Source organism: Solanum verrucosum, unplaced genomic scaffold (assembly GCF_900185275.1).
Source record: "Solanum verrucosum unplaced genomic scaffold, falcon-dt-bn FXZP01000268.1, whole genome shotgun sequence".
NCBI lineage: Eukaryota > Viridiplantae > Streptophyta > Magnoliopsida > Solanales > Solanaceae > Solanum > Solanum verrucosum.
Genome location: NW_026019957.1, coordinates 3,857,138 through 3,869,448, shown reverse-complemented (window position 1 = coordinate 3,869,448; position 12,311 = coordinate 3,857,138). Strand labels below are relative to the sequence as shown.

The 12,311-nt window shown below is 33.9% G+C and overlaps 1 protein-coding gene and 1 pseudogene across 2 annotated transcripts; both read left to right on the top strand.

The window, feature by feature from the left end:
- Positions 1–2,559: 2,559 nt before the first annotated feature.
- LOC125814420 (probable acetyltransferase NATA1-like) lies at positions 2,560–3,483 on the top strand. Its single transcript, XM_049493867.1, has 2 exons — positions 2,560–2,961; positions 3,115–3,483. The coding sequence occupies exons 1-2, from the start codon at positions 2,588–2,590 to the stop codon at positions 3,479–3,481; spliced, it is 741 nt and encodes a 246-aa protein (XP_049349824.1). The 5' UTR covers positions 2,560–2,587; the 3' UTR covers positions 3,482–3,483.
- Positions 3,484–8,873: 5,390 nt separating this feature from the next.
- LOC125814435 (uncharacterized) lies at positions 8,874–11,641 on the top strand (annotated as a pseudogene). The gene is made up of 4 exons (XR_007442121.1): positions 8,874–9,260; positions 10,338–10,408; positions 11,083–11,272; positions 11,361–11,641. The product of XR_007442121.1 is annotated as an uncharacterized LOC125814435 (transcript).
- Positions 11,642–12,311: the final 670 nt, after the last annotated feature.

Here is a 12,311-nt window from a genome sequence, read left to right as displayed (position 1 = left end):
TAGTCCGATTAAAAATAAAAATTGAATATAATAAATAGATAACCCCTAGTTCCACCTTAAATTTTTTTTTATATATATATATATATATATATATATATATATATATATATATATATATATATATATATACTTGAATTATAGCTCATATATTTAAATTATTAAATATATGAGAAATATTTATTGAAAATGCAAGGTAGAAATGAAACTTATTTCTTGGACACATATAATAAAGTTTCTTTCTTAACACATGCATTTGTCTAATAATAATAAAAAAAGTAGTGTAACATCACTTTCATGGTTAGCTATTCAATCTTCTAGCTGACTTCCTTTGAATTTGAATTTGAATTTGAATTATATACTTGATGCTTATATATAGTAAAAAAAAGTTTTAAAAAATGTGGGATGTGTGTCTCAAATATGTCCAAGTCTCTTCATTGTCCATTTTGTACTCCATAACAGCTATATATATATATATATATATATATATATATATACTTGTCCAGTTGCAATTATAAAGTACTAGTAATTAGGGGTGTATGTAATCGGGTTGGTTTGGGTTTTTCAAATATCAAATCAAACTATTTGTGTTGGATTTTCAAATTTATAAACCAAACCAAACCAATAAAACACGGATTTTTCAACCTCGGGGTTTTTCGGGTTTTTCTGTTAAAGTATTATACAAACATATAATTTACTTGTACTTCAAATATTTCTTTAGTCCTACCAAAATACAACTATCTAAGGTGTTTCTTAAGAAAATAACACAAAATATGATATGATTAATGACACTAAAATATCCAACAAAAAAAAATAATGAAATCGCGAAAAATAAATATTGCAAATTAATAAGTCATAATGAAAATGATTATAATTTAAAAGTACTAAATAATGCTAAAATAAGTCTAATAAGTATTAGCTACATGACTAAATATTAAAGGAAATAAAAATTAGATTATGTATTTTAATTGTCTAAACCAATGTAAAACTAAAGAACAAATATTCAATATTATTGTCATTCTTAGTGTTGACTTGATTTTCCTTTTTGCATTAGTATTAATTTGATTTTGATTTAAGCTTTATTATAGTTACCAACATCTATGAACTATAATCTTTATTGGACCATTCAGAATTCTAAGTTTCAAACTTGAAATAATATATTAAAAGATAAAAACTATGAAAAAGTATAAGAAATATTTAAAAATTATATCAAAGTAAATATTTTTATGTATAAAATAAAATTTTAAAATTATCTATATAATGTCGGGTTGGTTTGATCTCGGATTGTTTTTTTTAGTTAAAACCAAACCAATCCAAATATAGTCTTTTTTTTTTCAATACCAAACCAAGTCTAACCAAACTACTAGTCAGGATTTTTTTTTCAATTTGACTTGATTTGCGATTTGGTTCGATTTTCTATTCAATTTTGTATACCCTACTAGTAATAATAGTTGTTGAGACATTGAAGGAAGAGTGAAGTAGCTAGTTTACTTCACAATATTATCTTTGACGGTAAAAGTTTCATGGGTATTTTATTTAGATATCGATATTTAATCTGTATTTATTTTTTAAAATTCTTTTGGTACATTTATTAATTTCAAAATTACTCTAGATATGTTGTTTCTTATGTGGTATTTGAAGTTACATATATTTAAAATTCAGACGTTTCTGCCACAAATTTGAATAAAAGTAACTATACCTTGGCTATATGTTTGTTTGTTTTGCACTAGAGAAGATGCACCTGTCCAATGTACTAGGTAGAGGCTTTCATTAGATCGCGATGTACGTATTATAAAGTTGAAGTAACGAGTTAAATGGAAGGTGGCTAAAGCTATAGACGAGTCAATAATCAATCAGGAGCGGACCCACCCTTGGCCAAGGGGTATCAAGTGACACCCCTTCGCCGGAAAATTACATTATATATAGAGGTCAAATTTTGGTTTAATAAATATATATAAAGTATTGACACCTCTTAACACAAGTGAAAAGTTTAGTGTAGTGGCTAAGGGGTTGATAAAGTTCCGAAATTTGAGTCGAAAGTATCTAATGCATAGGAATATTTTATCTAATATTAAAGTGCTCAATCAAAATAATTCATAATTCTAGTGTCTAAATAGAATGTACTAGCAAGTGTAAAATGTTATCGTTTTATTCAACCAAAAAGTCATGGATTCAATAAGGTAGATCTGGCATGGTTGGAGCTTCATTGTCCATAAAATGTTCCAATAATTTCTATATAGATATGGTATTTATATTGAAAATATTATTAAATATATAAGAACTATTTATTAAAAATCAAATATCAGCTATATATGTCTCAAATATGTCCACGTCTCTTCATTATCCATTTAGTACCCCATAACAGCTAAAGACGAGTCAATATTCAACGAAAAGTTATTCTTGTGTGATGTGTTAAAGATAAATATATATTTTAATAATTAAAAAAGTGACCCCTCTCTAGACAATATCTTATAAAGAACTTTAGTTTCCTAATTAGAATAAAGGGTCACTAAAAAATAGTAACATATTATTGTCTTATCATTTTCTTTTATAGTCGCAACTATTATCATAGCTTACAATACTTCCAAATATGGCTGAAAAAATCAGTTTCAACACTCAAATCTTTGGTAGAGTCCGCCTCGCTACGGAATCGGACGTGCCACATCTCCACAAACTCATGTATCAAATGGCAAAATATCACAATTACACTAAAGTTTTTAATGCCACGGAAGCTTCCGTTACTACCAATCTTTTCAAATCCGATAATCCATGCCCTCCTTTTTACTCGGTTACCACATTCATTCTTGAAGTCTCACCCGACTCTTTTCCTCAAAATACCCCTAAAAATCCCATTTTCGACCCAATTTTGAAAACTGTTGATTTTGATTCACCTATATTAGACTCAGAATTAGAACTGTTCAGAACAAACAACAACATATTCAATACAGTCTCACAAGTGGATAAATCCTTATCTTGTGAAGGGAGAGAAGTTGCTTCTGATAGACCCTTGACTCAAGAACTGTTCAGAACAAACAACAACATATCCAATACAGTCTCACAAGTGAATAAACCCTTATCTTGTGAAGGTAGAGAAGTTGTTTCTGATAGACTCTCGACTCAAAAACTGTTCAGAAGTACTAGTAATGAAGATAATAACGTCTTTGTAGCTGGCTATGTTCTTTTTTACCCTTGCTATTCGGGTTACTTTGAGAAACCTGGTTTTTTTATTGAGAACATGTTTGTTAGGGAGTGTTATAGAAAGTGTGGATTTGGGAAAATGTTGTTTTCTGCTGTGGCATCTCAAGCAATTAAAATGGGGTTTACTAAAGTTGATTGGCTTACTGTTGGATGGAATGAAAATGCAATTGATTTTTATCTTGGGATCGGAGCTTATATTATGCAAGAAGTCAAACGTTTTAGGCTTTCTGGTGAAGGACTTGATGCATTTGCTACAAATGATCAAGATGGTGGTGACAAGGTTTGAGTCGGGGGTCTATCGAAACAGTCTCTACACCTTAGAAAGATAGAGATAAAATTTGCGTACATTCATTTTCTCTATACTCTAATTATGAAATCACACGAGATATGTTATTATTAATGGAGATGATGACAAGTTTAGACAGAACTATTGTAAGTATATAAAAAAATCTTTGTTAGCGGCATTCTCCCTTCTATCTATCAACTATTTCATTATAAAACTTTCTCCCCGAACTGCGGAACTAACAAGTCTATTAGAAAGTCGAATTAGCCACTTTTACACGAATTTTCAAGTGGATGAAATAGGTTGAGTGGTCTCAGTTGGGGATGGGGATGGGTATGAAAGAGTCCACCGCCTGCCTTATTAGTCTCAAATAAGGTGTGCATACCTGCTTTCTAAGTGGATTGGTTCGAATTTTTCATTTATCAAATTAAATAATGTTGGGTTAATATCTCCAAATCAAATAAAAAAAGTGTTTTACATGTTTTTTCCCAACTTAGTAGAAGTATTAAAAACTTTACAAGATACAATCAACAACATAAAGCTTATGCTTTACTTAAACTTCTATCACCCCAATGTGGTAAGTGAAGGAGTTAAAAAGGGACGAAGTAGACCTAAAATCATAGACTTCACTAAAGATAGGCTACTAGGAGGATATGTTTTAGACTCAGTATAAAATTTTTATTATTATCAATTTATTATTAGAATTAGTATTACGAATATTTTTCCTATTTCAGCTTGACAATGATCTTCTACTATAAGATGATAATCCATTGGCATATTGTAAGGTGATAATATGTAATATACTTTTACACATATGGTGTGTTTGGTAAAGACTTGAAAAATAAGTAGGTTAACTTACACATTTTTTTTTGTTTGGTAACTAAAATAATATTATCTCAAGAGTAACCTACATATTTTTATTGTTTGGTAAGAACACGAACATTATTTTAAGAGTATTTATATATTATCTAGCGAAATACTATAGGGTGAAATATGGTGTGGAGTGGGCTGCGGATTCAAGGGTTGGGATGATTAAGTGGAGGGATGTGGGGTATTGGATGAATGATGAAGAGATAATGAACTTACAATGTCACTTTGTAACTTGTTTTCCCTACTTTGATTAATCAAGTCATTTTCCTTATTTCTAAGTAACTTTCTTTTCCTAAAAAAAATATTTTTTGGTGTACCAAAACACTACCAAAGTATCATATAATTAACATATACTTTCATAAGATAAGAACTACGATGAGTAGGATTTCCAACCAACTTTACTAACTCGAAGAACAACTTCAGATTACAACTCTACCAGGTGTCACACCCCAAATTCGGATGTGATGGCACGTGTCCATTTCCCACCGGACACATCAGCCTAACCCAACCACAACGATATAGAAGTAGAAATACGATAATAAAAGATAATAAACAAGCGGAAGACTTTAATTAAGACTCAACACTACCCAGAATTTGGTTGTCACATGTACAAACCTCTAAATACAGAATTCGAATAAAAATATACAAGTCTCAGAGTAAAGTTCTCGAATAGAACAAAACTGAAAGTAATGATAACTCAAGGGCACGTTTGGAATGAACCGCTACCTCTCGAGTATGTCCCGAAGCTCAATCTTCTAAAGAAAATACTAAGCCGAATCTGAGAGAGAGTTGTCAACCTACACAATTGTGTAGAAGCAAGGGTGAGTACCGAAAACCACTGGTACTCGCAAGTAACTATAAACTAAGCAAAACTAGCAGCTACAAACAACTTCTTTCAATCCCAACCGAACCACCGAAACTTCAATCTAACAGCAAACCAACCAACCTATACCAAACAGATCATATTCAACAGCCAGAACCAACAGTATATCCTCATCAACCTCAGATCAACAAATAAGAGCAAGCAGATCAAATTCCACATAAGAAGGGTAAACCGATACAATCCACACATCACAGACAAAGATAAGACAAATGCGATGCAAAATGCAATAATGATGTCATGTAGTCATGATGCATGTCTGTCCTACAATACACATATGTTGATGTAATCAGTCCGCGCTGAATACTCAAATCAGAACCCATGGGGGCCACACATGGACCATGTATCACCGTCGAAACCAGATCCCATCGGCATCCAAATCACTAGCCGAAGCTAGTCCATCTCATATATCTCTAGCCGGAGCTAGTCTCAACTGTGTCTCATATCCATCCATCCTCATATCAGTGTCTCAGAACTCATGCAACAGATAGTTCACACATGGGATGAATAATGAATATGCACATGTCATCAATCACAATCATATCACGATCACATCATAGTATTACACATCATCTGTCTCAATCACAACCATATCACGGCCACATCATAGTAATACACATCACATGTCTCAATCACAACCATATCACGACCACATCATAGTATTACACATCACCTGTCTCAATCACCACCATATCACAACAACATCATAGTATTACACATCACCTATCTCAATCACAACCATATCACGATCACATCATAACACATTTAGCTCGTTTTATTCCCCATCTTTCATTTACAACAAATTTCAATCAACAAATAAAACTCATCCTCAATCCCCATTACTCCCCAACACAATTAGGAAAGTAGTCATGCGTAGTCTAAGAGTTTTAAAAAGTTTGGAAGCCACTTGCCTTAAAACGAACTCCAAAAGTTACTTGACTTGAGCCTTTCCTTTCCGAGTAGAATCTGGATCACGATAATCTATTCAAACAATTATTCACAATCACAATTCGAGTCCAATGACACCAAAATCAAGAAATTTAGGGAAAAAGGGCAAAACGGTCCAAAAGTCTCATACCGGAAAACGATACCCAAATCTGGAAATTTTTGATGTAAAATGATCCTTAAAGTATTTGGAAGCTAATGGTGAAAACTAATTTGAAAACGGAGTTGAAATCAATTCACAAACTCAATTTGAAGGAAAATCTACGTTCTTGAAGAAGCCTAAAATATTCGGATCCGAAACCCCGACTCGAAAATGAAATATCTCTTGAAAAACATCTTACCCATGCTTAGATAAGTTCAAATATGAAATTTCATCAAAAACGGAGTTAAGATCGACCTTGAAATTCTCAATTTATCAAACTTTAACTTTACCGGGAAAGCCCAAATTGTACGCGGTTAATATGATGAAAATAATCGATGAATCAATAATTTTATGTTAAAATCAGTTTACCCATAACATAAGGATCGTAAATATACCTTTTTCATCAAAAAGGGAGTCCAAATCGATAAAACCCCAATTTTTCCCAAGAGGTTTACGGATAGGAAAAAAAATCAGATAAAGAAATTATGAGAAAATGTCGAATTGAAGATTGAATACTAACCCTCATATTAATTCAAGAAGAAACCCGTAAGAATCACTCCATTCCGATCTCTAGAACTCCCGATATGCTCAAAATACCAAATGAACACAGTCTGAGATTTTTATAACAGTGCATGGCTGTTATGCACCAGCAAAACAGCAGTTAATCTTTCACTAAAAAGGCCGTAATTTCCTCATACGATAGTGAAATGACCGATTCTTTTTTGTAAATGTCTTAAATAATGATACGGACCTGCTCGTTCAATCGGAGCTCAATTTCATGCTCGTTTGCCCAGTCAAATATCATTTCTACTCGGTAAACAATTATTTCTTATTTGCGATAAAAGTCCAATCTCGGGTTAGCGAAAATGCACCAAAAGTTACAGATAAGTCCTATAATTCATGCTCAAAATTTCAGAACCTTCGGAATAATTTTTCGACCTTTAAAACTAATAATGAACCCTTTAGTTGCCACAATTTGCTGAAATAGTATCAAAGCATCCAAGAAGCTTAAAAACTTACCCAAAACTCATTTGGCACTTCCCGAACACAAACCAAATATGCTACTAGCTTGAAAATGACATTTCGGACTCAATGAAATCGTCGGAATTTGAATTCGAGGTCTCCTTGACCCGGTATCCGATAAGGCGTCAAGAAACTAACTTTAGGCTCAAAAACTCGAAACGTACTCGGGGCCTCTAAAAATTCAACCAAGACTCATACTATACTTAGAATCACCCCCTGAATCCAACGGTGCCCTCGGAATTCCATTTTGAGCACCGAAACCTCGTTTGTTGACCAAAGTCAACTCTTGATCAAAATTTCACAATTTTAGCAACTTAGGACCTCAAATCTTTGTTTTAACTCCAAATTCGACTCCGTAAATTCTCATAGACCCGTTTCGACATTCTAAAACTGCTGGAATCGACGGAAATCCGATTCGAGTCTCGAAACTCCAAATGACTCGAAATAGCACTTTTAACCAAACTTTAACTCTTAAACACTCAACTTTCCAAAAAATTTCCTCCAAACCAACTTCGAAAAATACAACAATTAGGACTCGGGGCAACTATCGGGAGGGGTAAAACGGTCATTTTATGAAAATTTTCAAAAATGACCTTTAGGGTCATTACACCAGGTTCCTTATCCAGAATTCTGCTGGATGATAAATTTCAACCAAGAATTGGAGATTTTGGCCTAGCCAGGTTGTTTTCCCTCGAAGATCAAGAATATTTCAAACACTACATTTGACTGGACACGAAATTCAAGAATAAAAGAAAAATTCAAATATTAAATCCTAAGAAGAACCCAAATGTAATTTTGCCGATGAACCCAGATGTATTTTTGTCATGTAAAAGAAATCATCTTCGTCCTTGTTTTTCGCGTGCAATATTTGGAGGCACAATATGTTCTTGATAAAGACAAATATGTTTTTTTAAGCACAATAAGTTTTCCATGGTGAGACTCAGACACATCATTACTAAACATTATTTTAAATTTTTAAGTGTCTTACTTTGATTTTGTCCTCATTTGCATCGAGAAACCGTTTTATAAACACTGAATCAAACCAAACTGATCTAGTTTGGTCAAGAATTCAGTGCACGCTTCTTAAAAACTAAACATTAAAGAATTGAACCAAAATTTCAATAAAACCGAACCAAAAAACCAAACACCCATCCCCATTCCTAGTTGGGGTAACTTTAATTATCTTCTCTCTATATATATATATACCCGGTGTCCGGCTCACATTGGAGCCCCAACTAAATCAGGATCGCGCACTGCACAGCCCATTCGGGGGTGACACTCCCAATAGGATTTTCTCCAACCCAGGCCAAGGCTCGAACCCGAGGTCTCGGAGGTGGCACTCCCAACATGATTTTCTCCATATCCAGGGCTCAAACCCGAAACCTTTGACTAAAGATGAAATATTCTCACCAATGCACCACAACCCACGCTGATTCCTATATATTTTATACCTAATCTAAAATTTGTGCTTACGAGGAGAAAAACAATACAAGAGTTGGACAGGAAAAAGGAAAAAAAGATAAAAGGAGAGAAAGACAAATGGAAAGATATATGGAGATGGAGGAAACAAAGATTTCCTCTAATGTCCTCCAACCACACCCACACACACAATTCAACCTCTTTCCACAATTAACCCCTCTTTTTTTCCCTTCCATATATGGGGTTTTATCTAAGTACCCCATCCACATTATCCCTCTTGATAAAATGGACCAACTATTCTTCAAAGATTTGATTTTTTTGATGTGGGTTTGAGTATTCATGAAATTTTGGGGCTTTTTCCCTTGGTGGGTATGTGCTAGTGAATAGAGATGAAAAGGTCTGTTGAGGGTTTCAATGGAATTAGTTTTGTTGATGAAGAAGAATCCAAGGTGGAGAAGCTAAACCAGAAAAAGCTGTTAAATGAGTTATTAGAACTGCAAAAGGTTTGAACTTTTCTTGATTTTTATGTTTTTGTGAATCCTAATTAGTTTGATTTTAGATTATCTTGTTTGTTCCTTTTTCAGTAATCCCCATTGTGAACTTGTCTAATTGAGTTTGGTAGTTATTGTGCTGTTTTTATTTGTTACTTTGAAGGGGTTGTTCGGTATAGTGTATAAGAATAATATTCAATAGGGTGTATTAGCTGTGGTGGAGCTAGGAATTTGACGAAGGGTATGCAAAATTAAATATATTCATAATAGCTAACATTTTACCTTTGTACAACACATAATTTTCCGAGGAAAGGTGTGCACCGGACTGCCCTTCGCCCAGAGGCAAGCCCAGGATTAGAAGACTTCGGGTGCATCAATATTACCTTAGCTCAAATATGAGCTCTAAGCTAAGCTTAAAATAAAAACAATAAAAAAAATTGAGCTCTAAGCTAAACTTATAATAAAAACAATGAAAAAGGACTTTAGCTGGATTTGAACCCTCGTCTCTGGGTGATTCTTCTAGCTTGTACCAGCAACACAAGGGCACTCCTATGCTTCTCATGGGTACATTGTTAACTAAATCCTAGTTTATGCCAGTTTCTCAAAATAGATATATATATATACACATGATTTTTTTCGAAGTTAGTAGGTGCACGTGCACCCCCTCCAAAGGTGTGGGTCCGCCTCTACCTTTTCCTAAGGTGGCTCCGCCTATGTGTATTAGTAATGTTGAGATTAGTTATGTTGGGATTATGTCTATCCACTGTTTGGTCAGGTGTATTAAGGTTTGCTTTGTCTTTAACCATGCTTATCCATGTATTAATAGCCTTATATCGCTAATACTATGGTTTGGCTATGCATTAGTTATACATCGTTTAATATTGAATAGGCATGTATTAGTTATATATAGGCTAAAAATCCTACCAAGCAAACAATTAAGTAATATCATGAATAATACATGTATTAGATTAGGATTCTGAATTGCTTTTTTCCCGTGTGATTATTGACTGTTCTGTAGATGAAATTGTGTATTCAACTTGATAATTCTGGATGTTAGTTGTGTGATGATGGTGTGGCAATTGTGTATAGGATTTTGTCTCCAAGAAGAGGAAGTTGCAGGCTGCAAAGCTGAAGAAAGAAAACATTTTGGGTGAAATCCTGTATGATCATAATTTTCTCAATCCTAAAGTAGTTAGATTCTACTATATGAATCCTCTATAAACATTTCGTTCTGTTTTAGCCTGTTTCATTCCAATGCTCGATATTTCTTCTTTTAGACACGTAAGGGGTTTTCAAGAATCGGAGATTCTCTGTATCTCACACTATATGCATATATACAATGACCATACCTTAATCTCAACTAATTGGTATCACCTATTGTGGATACTTTTCTTTTCTCTTAAATGATGTAAAGGGACAAAAAAGAATAGAAGAAGAGTACAATAACAACATAACTAGTGTTATTGCACACGCTATGTTGCCCGGACAATCCAAAAGTGTTGTCGCATCCGTATCGAATTCTCCAAAAGTACACTATTTTTGGAGTATCCGACGCCCATCAATCGTTATTTTTGAAGAGTCTAAGCAATATAGTCCATAAGTGGGGTCTTGGGAGGATAGAGTGTACACAAACCTAACCTAACCCTTACCTCGTAGAGATAAAGAGGTTGTTTCTGATAGACTCTCAGCTAAAATAAAGCATTTCAAAGCCGTTTGAAAAAAGGAATAGAAAAATGAAAGCAGTAACAACAAAAAAATAATGCAAAATTGAGAGTAGCACACAAAACATACAGAAGAAGAGTAATGTCCTAATATCATACTTGTTTAATTTCAGATTCTTAAAGCAAAGGCGTAGATACTTATTGAAAAGCCAATCTTCCGATGACGATAATGAAAAGAACATTTCACATTTAAAAGAACACTTCGATGCTGAGAGTGAAGTCCCTAAAGTAGAAAGATCCAACAGTGGCTATGATGCAGTAGTAGAGTCAGCTCGTCCTGCCTTCACCTCAAAGTTCAACTCGGTAACATACTACAGTTAAGATATGTCAAAGATTAGAATATTCAATGCTTTAAGAGTTATCTAAGTTTAATTAATTATTCATGTTACAGGAACATCATGAAGTAGGATACGAAGAACTGTTAGCAGGCGGGGACGTGTTAAGAATGGAGTGTGTGCCAAAGAATTACAAAGAAGAAACTCTCCTGGCATGGTCAAGTCACATTGAAGGTCTAAAATTCTGATATATCTTTCTTTAAGGAGAGTGATCTCCATAACTTATCGATATCTTATTCTTGATTCCCTTTTCGCTTTCCTCCTTTGTTGCCACGGTGAAACACATTAACTTGGAGTATGCAATATCTGAGGTTGTCTAATCTTTTTCTGGGCATAATTTATTAGCCATGTGCTTATAATTTGCAGTTCTGTAGTTTGATAATATTGGTTTGTGTTTTCAAGTGTCTACGATGTGGCGTGGTACCTTTGCTTTATATGCAGAGGCGGACTTAGGATTCCTAATAATGGAATTCAAAAGAAGTCATACTAAAGTGGTGGTAATGGGATTAGACCACAAAATGTTACTAATGGAATTCAACCATTAGTAATCTTGAAACTGTACTCTGTATTTCAAGTTGATTTTGGGAGCGTAATTGTGTTTATATTTCCAGATTACAGGTCGCGGACTAGCCTTCGATGTGTTGTTTGTGTCTTTTTTAACTATACTTTGACAGTAAGAAGCTTCCCATTGTGTGAGAGTTTTGGGAAGTTGCACATGGAAAATGGCTTTTTAGCTCCCACATTTACTCATTTTCCCCACTTTTAAATGCACTAGTTTGATTGACATGGAGTTTTAAGCGCGATATACGTGCATCTGAGGGTGTAGTTTATTGGTCAATGAAGTAGGTGCAAACCTCGGAGATCATGATTCAAATCTAAAAGAGATGAAGATAAAAAATTAGGTGATTTCTTCTTATCTGCCAAAAACTTGGAGGACAGAGTTATCTAGTACTTGTGTTGATGGTTGCTAGAAGCTACACAATGGAACAATCGAGATGTGGCCAAGC